We start from the raw sequence: 17,408 nt of genomic DNA, 5'->3' as shown, positions 1-17,408 counted from the left end.
ATATATGGAGGTTGTATATATACAGTATATGGCCCCACAATATATGGAGGTTGTTTATACAGTATACGGCCCCTTTATTAGATCTCGGCCCCCATGATCTGATCTCCCCTGTACGGACACAAGACTTCTGACTCTGGAACATAAAATCCAGGGATGAGTTTTCTGGGGATCGGTCTCAGTGTGAATCCACATTTTCTGGGACAATCCAGTGATGTGAGGACTTGGAGTGAGGTCATTGGGGCCCGGATGTCTCTCCCAACCTTGTGCAGTTGTGTGGAGTCGACCATGAATGGGGCCATGGAGGAAAAACATCCAGGGAAAGGGGATCCTGTGGACAGAAAGAACTTGTCACCTAAAGGGTCAGAGGAGGATGTCAGGAATCGTTCTCAGGAAGAGGCGGAGCATAGTCAGGAAAGTGCAACCAAACACAACGCTGGTGTCCACCTAAAAATCTCTGATGAACATTCCCTAGAGTCAGTGCCCGGAGTGACCCCAAAAAGAAGGAAACTATAAAGGGGGGATCATCTCCTCCTCTGTATTCTCTTCTGGGGTCAGGTGATCATCAAAAACTGCAGCAAAACTTCATGTGTGTTTCCAACCTAATAATATTTTATACATTTCCCATAATCCATTTTTATCCCAACAGAAAATCCCAGTAAGAATTCTGAGGGAAACTTCATGTTATCCCTGAATGATAAAGGAGAAGATGAAGATATGATGGAGCGCTCCTCAGGAGAAGACCTCCTTACCCCTAATGTCCATCCAGATCTATCCTGTAATAATCCACCTGATCATGAGGAACCTTCTCCTGACCAATCACACATTGTTACCACAAGGACAGATCAGAAAGGAGGGAAAAGGATTCAATGTGATGAATGTGGCAAAGATTTTAGTAAAAGATCACATCTTTTTAGACACAGAAGAATTCACACAGGGGAGAAGCCATATTTATGTTCAAAATGTGGGAAATGTTTTATAAGTAAATCATGTCTTGTTAGACATGAGCGAATTCACACAGGAGAAAAGCCATATTCATGTTCAGAATGTGGCAAATGTTTTTCAGACAAGTCAAGTCTTGGTTTGCATAAAATAATTCACACAGGAGAGAAGCCATTTTCATGCTCAGAATGTGGGAAATGTTTTTATAATAAATCAGATCTTCTTAAACATGAGCAAATTCACACAGGAGTGAAGCCATTTTCATGTTTAGAATGTGGGAAATGTTTTTATAAGAAATCAGATCTTGTTAAACATGAGAGAATTCACACAGGAGAGAAGCCATATTCATGCTCAGAATGTGGGAAATGTTTTAAAAGTAAATATGAGCTTAGTTCACATGAAAGAATTCACACAGGAGAGAAGCCATATTCATGTTCAGAATGTGGTAAATGTTTTTCAAACAAGTCAAATCTTGGTTTGCATAAAAGAATTCACACAGGAGAGAAGCCATTTTCATGCCCAGAATGTGGGAAATGTTTTAAAAGTAAATCAGTTTTTGTGTCACATGAGAGAATTCATACAGGAGAGAAGAGATTTTCATGCTCAGAATGTGGGAAATGTTTTAAAAGTAAATCAGTTCTTGTTATACATGAGAGAATTCACACAGGAGAGAAACCATTTTCATGCTCAGAATGTGGGAAATGTTTTAATAACAAATCAGATCTTGTTAAACATGAGCAAATTCACACAGGAGTGAAGCCATATTCATGTTCAGAATGTGGGAAATGTTTTTATAACAAATCAGATCTTGTTAAACATGAGAGAATTCACACAGGAGAGAAGCCATATTCATGTTCAGAATGTGGGAAATGTTTTAACAGAAAATCGTGTCTTGTGTCACATGAGAGAATTCACACAGGAGAAAAGCCATATTCATGTTCAGAATGTGAGAAATGTTTTAACCGTAAATCAGGTCTTGTGTCACATGAGAGAATTCACACAGGAGAGAAGCCATATTCATGTTCAGAATGTGGGAAATGTTTTTACAATAAATCAGATCTTCTTAACCATGAGCAAATTCACACAGGAGTGAAGCCATATTCATGTTCAGAATGTGGGAAATGTTTTTATACCAAATCAGATCTTGTTAAACATGAGAGAATTCACACAGGAGAGAAGCCATATTCATGTTCAGAATGTGGGAAATGTTTTACAGCTAAATATAATCTTTTGTCACATGAGAGAATTCACACAGGAGAAAAGCCATATTCATGTTTAGAATGTGGGACATGTTTTAAAAGTAAATCAGGTCTTATGTCACATGAGAGAATTCACACAGGAGAAAAGCCGTATTCATGTTCAGAATGTGGGAAATGTTTTATTACTGTAGGAAAACTAAGGAGTCATCAGAGATGTCACATAGGGAAAAATCAACAATGATGTTCTATATGCAGAAAATGGTTAACATTGAAATCAGATTTTAAAACTCGTCAAAGAACTCACATTAACCCCTTCCTGTAATATCGGTTACGTGTAACTAATAAAAAAAAAAAGGCTGACCTGCTGCAACACCACTTACATTTTCCCTGATTTAAATAAAGTGTCGCAGTGCTGCCGGGCGCTGTGACAGGTTAGTGAAGCCGGCCAAGGACCACCTACAGCCTCCCCTGCCCGGCAGTACTGACAGACCAATAGTAGTCACAGTTGTGGGGTCTCCTACTCCTCCCCCTCCCCCCTTTGGTGCTTCAGTCGGTAAAGCGATGGGAGGAGCTTCTCTCCGATCCTGAGTTAACCCTAATGCTGCTGTTAGTTTGAGTGCAGCAAATATTAGTGTTAGAGAGGGAGCTCCCTTTGTGCCCCACAAAGTAATCACTGGGTGCTAATAGTAGCCATGGCAAGCAGAGGATTGACAATGGCTTCTTTTGTCGTGACTACGAAAGCCGATCAGGCTTGAGCATAAAACAGTGCAGTACAGATGTGTATAATGTGTGATCAGTAAAGTTATACAAATATGTAAATAAATGTGTAATAATAATTGATAAAAAGACTAAATATATATAAAATTATACACTGTTCCAAAAAAATAAATAAAGGGAACACGGGAACACTTAAACTACACAATGTAACTCCAAGTCACTGGCACTTGTGTGAGATCCCACTGTCCACTCAGGAAGAACACTGATTGACAATCAATTTCACATGGAACAGACAACAGGTGGAAATTATAGGCAATTAGCAAGACGCCCCCAGTAAAGGTGTGGTTCTGCAGGTGGTGACCACAGACTACTTCTCAGTTCATATGCTTCCTGGCTGATGTTTTGGTCACTTTTGAATGCTGGCGGTGCTTTCACTCTAGTGGTAGCATGAGACGGAGTCTACAACCCACACAAGTGGCTCAGGTAGTGCAGCTCATCCAGGATGGCACATCAATGCGAGCTGTGGCAAGGTTCACTGTGTCTGTCAGCGTAGTGTCCAGAGTATGGAAGCGCTACCAGGAGACAGGCCAGTACATCAGGAGACGTGGAGCAGGCCGTAAGCGGGCAACAACCGAGCAGCAGGATCGCTACCTCCGCCTTTATGCAAGGAGAAGCACTGCCAGAGCCCTGCAAAATTACCTCCAGCAGGCCACAAATGTACATGTGTCCACTCAAATGGTCAGAAATAGACTGTATGAGGGTGGTATGAGGGCCTGATGTCCACAGGTGGGGGTTGTGCTTACATGCAGGACGTTTGGCATTTGCCAGAGAACACCAAGATTGGCAAATTCGCCACTGGCGCCCTGTGCTCTTCACAGATGAAAGCAGGTTCACACTGAGCACATGTGACAGAGTCTGGAGACGCCGTGCAGAACGTTCTGCTGCCTGCAACATCCTCCAGCATGACCGGTTTGGCGGTGGGTCAGTAATGGTGTGGGGTGACATTTCTTTGGGGGCCGCACAGCCCTCCATGTGCTTGCCAGAGGTAGCCTGACTGCCATTAGGTACCGAGATGAGATCCTCAGACCCCTTGTGAGACCATATGCTGGTGCGGTTGGCCCTGGGTTCCTCCTAATACAAGACAATGCTAGACCTCATGTGGCTGGAGTGTGTCAGCAGTTCCTACAAGAGGAAGGCATTGATGCTATGGACTGGCCGCCCGTTCCCCTGAATCCCATTGAGCACATCTGGGACGTCTCACTCCATCCACCACAGACTGTCCAGGAGTTGGCAGATGCTTTAGTCCAGGTCTGGGAGGACATCCCTCAGGAGACCATCCTCCACCTCATCAGGAGCATGCCCAGGCGTTGTAGGGAGGTCATACAGGCACATGGAGACCACACACACTACTGAGCCTCATTGGGACTTGTATTAAGGACATTACATAAAGTTGGATCAGCCTGTAGTGGGGTTTTCCACTGTGATTTTGAGTGTGACTCCATATCCAGACCTCCATGGGTTCATACATTTGATTTCCATTCATAATTTTTGTGTGATTTTGTTGTCAGCGAATTCAACTATGTAAAGACGAAAGTATTTCACACGATTAGTTCATTCATACAGATCTAGGATGTGTTATCTTAGTGTTCCCTTAATTTTTTTTGAGCAGTAAATATTATATACTCAAAAGTAGTCCCATTGAATATATCAACTTATCCCCCTGCCCCCCCCCCCCATATAAAAAAAAAATTATTGCAGCTCTCAGTTAATCAGATCCTCATTATTTCAGGATATATATAATTCATAATATATTCCAGCTACTGTTGGCTGACTTACCTTAGAACACACTGATCATTAGAGGTAATAAGCGTTTCATGCCTTCTGTTTCTATTTGTTGTTACAATTTATATTTTCTGTTTATATATATATTTATATATATTTATATATTTCTTTTCTATGACATAATCTCTAGATGATCCAAAAATTCATCAAAAGCTTCGTATGAATGTGATAAATAGTTTACACGCCTAATAGTCATGTACTTTAATGTATGAAATGTCTGAAATGTCTGGAGTTCTGTATTCTCAAAAAAATCTAATAAAAACATTTTAAAAGAAAAAAAAAATATTTGTGCCCCTGAAGCCTCTGCAACTTGATACGATGGCGACAAAGTATCCTGACGAAAAGGAGGCCTGAAAATCCACACGGTGCTCCGTCATGTCTGAGGCCGGAGTCATGTGATTTATAAATATGTCAGGGTTAGGGGAATAAATATTTCGTTACATTTCACTATAAACACTCGCTGTGTTAACCCCTTAAGGACGCAGGACGTAAATGTACGTCCTGGTGAGGTGGTACTTAACGCACCAGGACGTACATTTATGTCCTGTGCATAACCGCGGGCATCGGAGCGATGCCCGTGTCATGCGCGGCTGATCGCAGCCAGGGACCCGCCGGCAATGGCCGACGCCCGCGATCTCGCGGGCGTCCGCCATTATCCCCTCAGGTGCCGGGATCAATACAGATCCCGGCATCTGCGGCAGTGCGCGAATTGAATGAATGATCGGATCGCCTGCAGCGCTGCTGCGGGGATCCGATCATTCATGACGCCGCACGGAGGTCCCCTCTCCTTCCTCCGTGCAGCTCCCGGCGTCTCCTGCTCTGGTCTGAGATCGAACAGACCAGAGCAGAAGATGACCGAAAACACTGATCTGTTCTATGTCCTATACATAGAACAGATCAGTATTAGCAATCATGGTATTGCTATGAATAGTCCCCTATGGGGACTATTCAAGTGTAAAAAAATGTAAAAGTAAAAAAAAAGTGAAAAATCCCCTCCCCCAATAAAAGTTAAACGTCCGTTTTTTCCTATTTTACCCCCAAAAAGCGTAAAAAAAATTTTTATAGACATATTTGGTATCGCCGCGTGTGTAAATGTCCGAACTATTAAAATAAAATGTTAATGATCCCGTACGGTGAACGGCGTGAACGGAAAAAAAAAAAGGACAAAATTCCTACTTTTTTAATACATTTTATTTTAAAAAAAATTATAAAAAATGTATTAAAAGTTTTTTATATGCAAATGTGGTATCAAAAAAAAGTACAGATCATGGCGCAAAAAATGAGCCCCCATACCGCCACTTATACGGAAAAATAAAAAAGTTAGAGGTCATCAAAATAAAGGGATTATAAACGTACTAATTTGGTTAAAAAGTTTGTGATTTTTTTAAGCGCAACAATAATATAAAAGTATGTAATAATGGGTATCATTTTAATTGTATTGACCCTCAGAATAAAGAACACATGTCATTTTTACCATAAATTGTACGGCGTGAAAACGAAACCTTCCAAAATTAGCAAAATTGCGTTTTTCGTTTTAATTTCCCCACAAAAATAGTGTTTTTTGGTTGCGCCATACATTTTATGATATAATCAGTGATGTCATTACAAAGGACAACTGGTCGCGCAAAAAACAAGCCCTCATACTAGTCTGTGGATGAAAATATAAAAGAGTTATGATTTTTAGAAGGCGAGGAGGAAAAAATGAAAACGTAAAAATTAAATTGTCTGAGTCCTTAAGGCCAAAATGGGCTGAGTCCTTAAGGCCAAAATGGGCTGAGTCCTTAAGGGGTTAAAGGGGTACTCCGGTGGAAAACTTTTTTTTTTTTTTTTAAATCAACTGGTGCCAGAAAGTTAAACAGATTTGTAAATTACTTCTATTAAAAAATCTTAATCATTCCAGTACTTATTAGCTGCTGAATACTACAGAGGTAATTCTTTTCTTTTTGGAACTACCCCTCCCCACCGGACGGTCCCTGCAGCATAGATGGCCAAAGATGGACGGCCCGGGCCAGCTCACCCTTCCTTCCCACCGAGGGGAGGTGAATAGAAAACAAAGGGGGGGGGGGTCTGGATGGCTGTCCAGGCATGCTGGGAGTTGTAGTTTTGCAACAACTGGAGGTCCGCAGGTTGAAGACCACTGAAAGGGATTGACAGGCGGTGATGATGACGAGGGGGATGATGTTGAGGGTGATGACGGGGGTCTGGATAATGACGGGGGTGTTGATGACGGGGGTCTGGATGATGACAGGAGGGGATGATGTATTTCCCACCCTAGGCTTATAGTCGAGTCAATAACTTTTCGTAGGTTTTTGGGGTGAAATTAGGGGCCTGGCTTATATTCGGAATGGCTAATACTCGAGTATATATGGTAATATGAAGTCTAATTTAGGAAGTAAGCAGAGAGAAGCGCTAAAAAATGTGCAGGAAGATGATAGAATTATAGTGAAGAAAGCCGATAAGGGCGGAGCTATTATTGTGCACAATAAAGAACTATATATGTCAGGAGCCCATCGTCAACTAAATGAGGAAGAAGTGTTCCTTAGGTTAAAATGTGATCCAACTGGGGAAATAAAGAAAGAGGTTGATTCAATATTGGAAGATGTAGTTTTTAATGGAGTTATAAGTAAGGAGGTAAAAGAGGCCCTTAGCAATCGTACACCCAGGGTCCCGGTGCTATATTTGTTGCCGAAGATCCATAAGGATCTGAGTCGGCCCCTGGGACGGCCAATCGTGTCGGGGGTCGACTCAGTCCTTTATCCACTAGCTGTTTAGGTGGATAGTCACTTACAAAAACTTGTGAAAAATGTACCCAACTGTCTGCGGGATACCTATGATTTTTTGGACCGTATACAGGAGTGTAGGGTCACAGAAGAAATGTGGCTGTGCACTGTGGACATTAACCCCTTAAGGACGCAGACAGTTTAATTTTTACGTTTTCGTTTTTTCCTCCTCGCCTTCAAAAAATCATAACTCTTTTATATTTTCATCCACAGACAAGTATGAGGCATGTTTTTTGCGCGACCAGTCTCACTTTACCGTAAAATGTATGGCGCAACCAAAAAAATACTATTTGTGTGGTGAAATTAAAAAGAAAAATGCAATTTTGCTAATTTTGGAAGGTTTCGTTTTCACGCCGTACAATTTACGGTAAAAATGACGTGTTCTTTATTCTTTGGGTCAATACAATGAAAATGATACCCATGATAACCTACTTTTCTATTACTGTGGCACTTTAAAAAAAACGCAAACTTTTTAACCCAATTAGTACGTTTAAGTTCCCCCTATTTTGAAGACCTATAACTTTTTCATTTTTCCGTATAAGCGGCGGTATGAGGGCTCATTTTTTGCGCCGTGATCTGTACTTTTTATTTATACTATATTTGCTTATATAGAACTTTTAATCCATTTTTTATAAATTTTTTGGGAATAAAATGTTATTAAAAAAGCATCTATTTTGGACTTTATTTTTTATTTTTACGTTCACGCCGTTCACTGTACGGTATCATTAACATTTTATTTTAATAGTTCAGATATTTACGCATGCGGCGATACCAAATATATGTATATAAAATATTTTTAATTTTTAACACTTTTTGGGGGTGAAATAGGCAAAATGGGACAATTTACGTTTTTATTGGGGGGGAGGGGGTTTTTCAAATTTTTTTAACTTTATTTTTATACTTTACACTTTAATAGTCCCCATAGGGGACTATTTATAGCAATCACTTGATTGCTAATACTGTTTAGTGCTATTTATAGGACACAGCACTGATCAGCATTATCGGTCATCTTCTGCTCTGGTCTGCGGGAAGGCAGATCAGAGTAGAAGACGCCGGGAAGGCAGTGGAGCCAGGTGAGGGGACCTCTGTCTGCCGTGCTGGATGATCGGATTGCAGCAGCAGCGCTGCGGGCGATCATCCATTTTAGTGACCGCGATGCTGCAGATGCCGTGATCTGTATTCATCACGGCATCTGGGGGGTTAATGGCGGACATCCGCAGGATCACGAGTGTCCGCCATTACGGCGGGTCCCTGGCAACGATCAGCAGCCGGGACCTGCCGCGCATGATCCGGGCATCGCTCCGATGCTCGCGGTTATGCTTAGGACGTAAATGTACGTCCTGGTGCATTAAGTACCACCTCACCAGGACGTACATTTACGCTCGTCGTTAAGGGGTTAAAAGTCTCTATACAAATATACCTACAGAGGACGGAATACAGGCCATTAAAGAGGAACTAATAAAAGAAAGCACATTGGATAATAGAAAAATTCATATTTTGATGGAGTTGCTGGAACTAATTCTGAATAAAAATTATTTTCGTTTTGGAGATGAATTCTTTATGCAGCAACAAGGAACTTCGATGGGGTCCCCAGTGGCCCCCAGTTTAGCAAATATTTTTATGAATAAATTTAAGAATCAGTTTGTTCCAGCAAGTCCATTAAGTAAGTATGTCAGCGCTTGGCTCCGATTCGTGGACGATGTGTTTTATGGTCTGGCACACGTCCCGAATTGGAAGAATAAGTTGAGTACTTGATGAGCTGTCACCGTTTGATTGAATTCACTTGTGAAAGCAGTACACAAGAGATACATTATCTGGATGTCCGAGTCATTAAAAATAATGATAAAATAGAGACCTCGAGACAGATCGAAATAATCTGCTCCATAGAAATAGTGGACATGCACTTCAAGTGTTTAAAGGGGATCCCTAATGGTCAGATAGTTAGGGCAAAAAGAATTTGTAGTACACAAGAGGAATATGTGAAGAACAAAGAGAAATTGGTAAAAAAAAAATAAAAAATTATTACAGCGAGGATATAATAAGAAATCATTAGAAGAAGCAGAGAAAATAGTTGATGAAATACCTAGGGAAGAACTCGGAAAGAAAAATATAAGGAAGGAAAAGAAGAAAGGTGAAAATTAACTTTTTTCGGTATATGATGGGCATTCAAAAATTATTGAAAAGGTTATTAATAAATATTGGTTATTAGGTTATTAATAAATATGGTGTATTGTTTAAAGATTCTTTATTGAAGCATGTACGGCAGGTGTAGGTGACTCAGATGTGGCGGCGCCTCTGTGGGACGGTGTCCGTTTCATGCGGCAAAGGCACGTCGTCTAGCCAACGCTCCAGGACCCCCTGACCCCCTAATAGGTCTCCAAGGGTCTGCCACAGTATTTTCAGCTTCACCCGGGCCCTAATAGGGGTTCAGGGCGCTGCATTTGCCCCCCCATTTTTTTTTGGCCGCAGCGCTTCCCCCCCCCCCCCCACCATACAGTTACACCAAACACACACACTACATACTCCCGCCCCCCCCCACACAACGTCCCCCCCCCCCCCCCCCCCGCCCTCTGATGTCTTCCAAAAGTAAAAACATGCCAACTTTATGATGCGAACATGTGAATCAATATATAAAATTTGCGGTATTGTTTACAACACTAGCGCAAAGGATATGTTGCTCTGTATTATGCCCAACCTGCAGCTGATTTTTGTAGGTATGAGTCCCTGTACCTCATACAAAATAAGGATATACCTTATAGAAAATGAAACAATATATACAATTTGTTTTGGTATGTCCATTTTCCTTATAAGCAGAGAGCTTTAAAGTAAAAAAAAAAAAATTAAATTTTTTCATCAAATTTTGGAATTGTTCACCAAGAAATGATGAAGTATCAATGAAATTTTACCACTAACATAAAGTAGAATATCTCACGAAAAAACTATCTCGGAATCAGAATGAAAGGTAAAAGCATCAGAGTTATTAATGCTTAAAGTGACAGTGGTCAGATGTGCAAAAAAACACTCTGGTCCTTAACCCCTTAAGGACCCGGCCATTTTTTGCACATCTGACCACTGTCACTTTAAGCATTGATAACTCTGGGATGCTTTTACCTTTCATTCTGATTCCGAGATAGTTTTTTCGTAACATATTCTACTTTATGTCAGGGGTAAAATTTTTGTCGATACTTGCATCGTTTCTTGGTGAAAAATTCCCAAATTTTATGAAAAAATTGAAAATTTGGCTTTTTTTTTTTTTTTACTTTGAAGCTCTCTGTTTATAAGGAAAATTAATATTCCAAATAAATTATATATTTATTCACATATACAATATGTCTACTTTATGTTTGCATCATACAATTGATGTGTTTTTACTTTTGGAGACATCAGAGGCTTCAAAGTTCAGCAGCAATTTTCAAATTTTTCACAAAATTTTCAAAATCTAAATTTTTCAGGGACCAGTTCAGTTTGAAGTGGATTTGAAGGGTCTTCATATTAGAAATACCCCATAAATGACCCCATTATAAAAACTGCACCCCTCAAAGTATTCAAAATGACATTCAAAAGGTTTGTTAACCCTTTAGGTGTTTCACAGGAATAGCAGCAAATTGAAGGAGAAAATTCAAAATCTTCATTTTTTACACTCGCATGTTCTTGTAGACCCAATTTTTTTATTTTTACAAGGGGTAAAAGGAGAGAAATCTTCCTAAAATGTGTAACCCAATTTCTCTTGAGTAAGGTGGATGTCAAGTGTTCGGCGGGCGCAGTAGAGGGCTCAGAAGGGAAGGAGCGACACTGGGATTTTGGAGAGTGAGTTTTTTTGAAATGGATTTTGGAGGGGCATGTCACATTTAAGAAGCTAGTGCTAGAACAGCAAAAAAAAAAAAAAATACCCACATGGCATACTATTTTGGAAACTACACCCCTCAAGGAATGTAACATGGGGTACAGTGAGCCTGAACACCCCACTAAAATGCTGTCCCCCCCCCCCCCCCCAAAATTTTACATTTTTACAAGGGGTGAAAGGAGAAAATTACCCCCAAAATTTGTAACCCCATGGAATACCCAATGTGTGGACGTCAAGTGCTCTGCTGGCGCACTACAATGCTCAGAAGAGGAGGAGCGCCATTGAGCTTTTGGAAAGAAAATTTGTTTGGAATGGAAGTCAGGGGCCATGTGGGTTTACAAAGCCCCCCGTGGTGTCAGAACAGTGGACGGCACATGTGACCCCATTTTGGAAACTACACCCCTCACAGAATTTAATACGGGTTGCAATGAGCATTTACACCCCACTGGCGTTTGACAGATCTTTGGAACAGTGGGCTGTAAAAATGAAAAATGTAGGGTAACACCAGCATTTTAGTGAAAATTTTCATTTCATTTTTCCATCCAACTTTTAATTAAACACCTGTGGGTGTTAAGGCTCACTATACCCCTTGTTACTTTCCATGAGGGGTGTAGTTTCCAAAATGGGGTCACATGTGGGTATTTATTTTTTTGCGTTTATGTCAGAACCGCTGTAAAATCAGCCACCCCTGTGCAAATCACCAATTTAGGCCTCAAATGTACATGGCGCTCTCTCACTCCTGAGCCTTGTTGTGCGCCCGCAGAGCATTTTACACCCACATATGGGGTATTTCCGTACTCAGGAGAAATTGTTTTACAAATTTTGGGGGTCTGTTTTTCCTTTTACTGCTTGTGAAAATAAAAACTATGGGGCAACACCAGCATGTTAGTGTAAAAAAAATTAAAAAAATTTACACTAAAAGGCTGGTGTAGACCCCAACTTTTCCTTTTCATAAGGGGTAAAAGGAGAAAAAGCCCCCCAAAATTTGTAGTGTAATTTCTCCCGAGTACGGAAATACCCCATATGTGTCCCTAAACTGTTTCCTTGAAATACGACAAGGCTCTGAAGTGAGAGAGCGCCATGCGCATTTGAGGACTAAATTAGGGATTGCATAGGGGTGGACATAGGGGTATTCTACGCAAGTGATTCCCAAACAGGGTGCCTCCAGCTGTTGCTAAACTCCCAGCATGCCTGGACAGTCAGTTGCTGTCCAGAAATGCTGGGAGTTGTTGTTATGCAACAGCTGGAGGCTCCGTTTTGGAAACACTGCTGTACAATACGTTTTTCATTTTTATTGGGGAGGACAGTGTAAGGGGTGTATATGTAGTGTTTTGCCCTTTATTATGTGTTAGTGTAGTGTAGTGTTTTTAGGGTACATTCACACTGGCGGAGGTTTACAGTGAGTTTCCCGCTAGGAGTTTGCGCTGTGGCGAAAAATTTGCCGCAGCTCAAACTTCAAGCAGGAAACTTGCTGTAAACTCACCCGTGTGAATGTACCCTGTATCCTGTACATTCAGATGAGGGGGCAAACCTCCAGCTGTTTCAAAACTACAGCTCCCAGCATGTACTGACAGACCGTGCATGCTGGGAGTTGTAGTTATGCAACAGCTGAAGGTACGCAACTACAACTCCCAGCATGCCGAGACATGCTGGGATTTGCAGTTTTGCAACAGCTGGAGGGCTACAGTTTAGAGACCACTGCACAGTGATCTCCAAACTGTGGCCCTCCAGATGTTGCAAAACTACAAAACCCAGTATGCACAGACAGCAAACTGCTATGTTTGCATGCTAGGAGTTGTAGTTTTGCAAGATATAAAGGGCCACAGTTTAGAGATCCCTGTGCAGTGGTCTCTAAACTGTAGACCTCCAGCTGTTGCAAAACTACAAATTCCAGCATGCCCAAACAACTGTCTGGGCATGCTGGGAGTTGTAGTTTTGCAACATCTGGAGGGCTATAGTTTAGAGACCACTGTAGAGTGGTCTCAAACTGTAGCCCTCCAGATGTTGCTAGGCAACTCACCGGCTTCCGTCGAATCCAGGGAGCCAGCCGCACGTCATCGCCGCCTGCCGATCACCGCACCCGATCGCCGCCCGCAGCCTCCGCCGTTGGGTAAGTGGACTACGGTGCCGATCCTCCCCGTTCTGCCCGCCTATTGTGGGTGGGCAGAACAGGGAAACTGAAAGTTAACCCCACGCCCCAGATCTGCTTTTGGTCGTCGCTTCTGTACAAACAATAGCAGCCCCTGCCACCTCACTCCTATCCCTTCAGAGGGATCGTGGGTGTCTTGGACAACCCCGATCCCCCTTATTTTCCGGGTCACCACAGACCCATATGACCCAGAATAGTGGCAAATCGCAAGTGTGAATTCACCTGGGCATTTGGGCGGAGCTCAACAGTGAAAGAAGATAAATAGTGGTAAAGGACCTGTGAGAATGGTCATGTGACAGGAGTGGGCAGAGCTCAACAGGATACAAGAGATTGTGCATGAAGGACCTGTGATGATGATCATGTGACAGGAGTGGGCGGAGCTCAGCAGTAGACGAAGATAAATAGTGGAAAAGGACCTATAAGGATGATCATGTGACAGGAGTGGGCAGAGCTCAGCAATCAGAAAGGATAAATAGTAGTAAAGGACCTGTGAGGATGATCATGTGACAGGAGTGGGCGGAGCTCGGCAGGATAGAAGAGATTGTGCATGAAGGACCTGTGAAGATGATCATGTGACAGGAGTGGGCGGAGCTCAGCAGTAGACGAAGATAAATAGTGGAAAAGGACCTATAAGGATGATCATGTGACAGGAGTGGGCAGAGCTCAGCAATCAGAAAGGATAAATAGTAGTAAAGGACCTGTGAGGATGATCATGTGACAGGAAGAGGCAGAGCTCAGCATTCGGAAAAGTTGTATAATGTCTGAGGAAAGATTACAGGAGGTTTGTTACATTGTGTCAGCTTTATAGGTGAAACCATCATCTCCTTCTCCTGAATGATCCCCCAAGGATGGACAAGGACAGGAATGAGATGACTAAGAGAATATTACACTTCACCTTGGAGATCCTCCACCTGCTGACCGGAGAGGTGAGGTGACCCATCTACATTTCCACCATTGTTGTCCCCATCTACATTTCCACCATTGTTGTCCCCATCTACATTTCTACCATTGTTGTCCCCATCTACATTTCCACCATTGTTGTCCCCCCCATCTACATTTCCACCATTGTTGTCCCCCATCTACATTTCCACCATTGTTGTCCCCCCATCTACATTTCCACCATTGTTGTCCCCCCCATCTACATTTCCACCATTGTTGTCCCCCCCATCTACATTTCCACCATTGTTGTCCCCATCTACATTTCCACCATTGTTGTCCCCCCATCTACATTTCCACCATTGTTGTCCCCCATCTACATTTCCACCATTGTTGTCCACCATCTACATTTCCACCATTGTTGTCCCCCATCTACATTTCCACCATTGTTGTCCCCCCCATCTACATTTCCACCATTGTTGTCCCCCCATCTACATTTCCACCATTGTTGTCCCCCCCATCTACATTTCCACCATTGTTGTCCCCCCATCTACATTTCCACCATTGTTGTCCCCCCATCTACATTTCCACCATTGTTGTCCCCCCATCTACATTTCCACCATTGTTGTCCCCCCATCTACATTTCCACCATTGTTGTCCCCCCATCTACATTTCCACCATTGTTGTCCCCCCATCTACATTTCCACTATTGTTGTCCCCCCATCTACATTTCCACCATTGTTGTCCCCCCCCATCTACATTTCCACCATTGTTGGCCCCCCCCCCCCCATCTACATTTCCACCATTGTTGGCCCCCCCCCCCCATCTACATTTCCACCATTGTTGGCCCCCCCCCCCCATCTACATTTCCACCATTGTTGGCCCCCCCCCCCCCCCCATCTACATTTCCACCATTGTTGGCCCCCCCCCCCCCCCATCTACATTTCCACCATTGTTGCCCCCCCATCTACATTTCCACCATTGTTGTCCCCCCATCTACATTTCCACCATTGTTGTCCCCCCATCTACATTTCCACCATTGTTGTCCCCCCCATCTACATTTCCACCATTGTTGTGTCCCCATCTACATTTCCACCATTGTTGTCCCCCCCATCTACATTTCCACCATTGTTGTCCCCCCCCATCTACATTTCCACCATTGTTGTCCCCCCCATCTACATTTCCACCATTGTTGTCCCCCCCCATCTACATTTCCACCATTGTTGTCCCCCCCCCATCTACATTTCCACCATTGTTGTGCCCCCCCATCTACATTTCCACCATTGTTGTGCCCCCCCCATCTACATTTCCACCATTGTTGTGCCCCCCCCCATCTACATTTCCACCATTGTTGTGCCCCCCCCATCTACATTTCCACCATTGTTGTGCCCCCCCCCATCTACATTTCCACCATTGTTGTGCCCCCCCATCTACATTTCCACCATTGTTGTGTCCCCCATCTACATTTCCACCATTGTTGTGTCCCCCATCTACATTTCCACCATTGTTGTGCCCCCCCCATCTACATTTCCACCATTGTTGTGTCCCCCATCTACATTTCCACCATTGTTGTGTCCCCCATCTACATTTCCACCATTGTTGTGTCCCCCATCTACATTTCCACCATTGTTGTGTCCCCCATCTACATTTCCACCATTGTTGTGTCCCCCCATCTACATTTCCACCATTGTTGTGTCCCCCATCTACATTTCCACCATTGTTGTGTCCCCCATATCTACATTTCCACCATTGTTGTGTCCCCCATATCTACATTTCCACCATTGTTGTGTCCCCCATATCTACATTTCCACCATTGTTGTGTCCCCCATATCTACATTTCCACCATTGTTGTGTCCCCCATATCTACATTTCCACCATTGTTGTGTCCCCCATATCTACATTTCCACCATTGTTGTGTCCCCCATATCTACATTTCCACCATTGTTGTGTCCCCCATATCTACATTTCCACCATTGTTGTGTCCCCCATATCTACATTTCCACCATTGTTGTGTCCCCCCATATCTACATTTCCACCATTGTTGTGTCCCCCATATCTACATTTCCACCATTGTTGTGTCCCCCATATCTACATTTCCACCATTGTTGTGTCCCCCATATCTACATTTCCACCATTGTTGTGTCCCCCATATCTACATTTCCACCATTGTTGTGTCCCCCATATCTACATTTCCACCATTGTTGTGTCCCCCATATCTACATTTCCACCATTGTTGTGTCCCCCATATCTACATTTCCACCATTGTTGTCCCCCATCTTTGGAGCCGCTCTATGTTCTGGATGTCTCTTTGTATGTGAGGTCTCCAGAACTGACCCCAATATTCCAGATGTGCTCACTAGAGCTCTATACTGGGGGCACAATCTCCTTTGTAGTGAGGGAGGAATACTGGGGTCAGTCACCTCATTGTCTCTCTCTCCATACACAGGATTACACCATAGTGAAGAAGACATGGGGGGAGTGTGTGGCCCCAAGCAGCCATCTCCATGAGTCAGGAGGACAGAGCAGGGCCCGGGGCCCCATCACGGAGCCTCCACCTCACTCACTGATACATGAGAAGAAGATCCTAGAACTCATCCACAGGATCACTGAGCTGCTGACTGGAGAGGTGACCCTGCTGGGACATTATACAGTAATGGAGGGGTCTGGTGATGACTGGAGAGGTGACACTGCTGAGACATTATACAGTAATGGAGGGGTCTGGTGATGACTGGAGAGGTGACACTGCTGGGACATTATACAGTAATGGAGGGGTCTGGTGATGACTGGAGAGGTGACACTGCTGGGACATTATACAGTAATGGAGGGGTCTGGTGATGACTGGAGAGGTGACACTGCTGGGACATTATACAGTAATGGAGGGGGTCTGGTGATGATTAGAGAGCTGACACTGCTGGGACATTATGCAGTAATGGAGGGGTCTGGTGATGACTGGAGAGGTGACACTGCTGGGACATTATACAGTAATGGAGGGGTCTGGTGATGACTGGAGAGGTGACACTGCTGGGAAATTATACAGTAATGGAGGGGTCTGGTGATTGGAA

At 43.2% G+C, this 17,408-nt stretch overlaps 2 protein-coding genes across 2 annotated transcripts in view; both read left to right on the top strand.

Moving 5' to 3' along the window:
- The window catches only part of LOC130298147 (zinc finger protein 271-like), a 63,773-nt gene extending 58,830 nt beyond the window's left edge, over window positions 1-4,943 (top strand). The window contains exons 11-12 of the mRNA XM_056551053.1: window positions 887-1,072; window positions 1,241-4,943. Of these exons, the coding sequence (XP_056407028.1) occupies window positions 887-1,072; window positions 1,241-2,379 (1,325 nt within the window). The 3' untranslated portion in view covers window positions 2,380-4,943. The remainder of the gene's footprint in view (window positions 1-886; window positions 1,073-1,240) is intronic.
- Window positions 4,944-14,196: 9,253 nt separating this feature from the next.
- Window positions 14,197-17,124, top strand: LOC130298146 (gastrula zinc finger protein XlCGF66.1-like). Its single transcript, XM_056551049.1, has 2 exons — window positions 14,197-14,396; window positions 16,793-17,124. The coding sequence occupies exons 1-2, from the start codon at window positions 14,319-14,321 to the stop codon at window positions 17,069-17,071; spliced, it is 357 nt and encodes a 118-aa protein (XP_056407024.1). The 5' UTR covers window positions 14,197-14,318; the 3' UTR covers window positions 17,072-17,124.
- Window positions 17,125-17,408: the final 284 nt, after the last annotated feature.

Source organism: Hyla sarda, assembly GCF_029499605.1.
Source record: "Hyla sarda isolate aHylSar1 chromosome 1 unlocalized genomic scaffold, aHylSar1.hap1 SUPER_1_unloc_25, whole genome shotgun sequence".
NCBI lineage: Eukaryota > Metazoa > Chordata > Amphibia > Anura > Hylidae > Hyla > Hyla sarda.
Note: the sequence above shows the minus strand (reverse complement) of the source record. Positions and strands in the feature narration are given on the sequence as shown.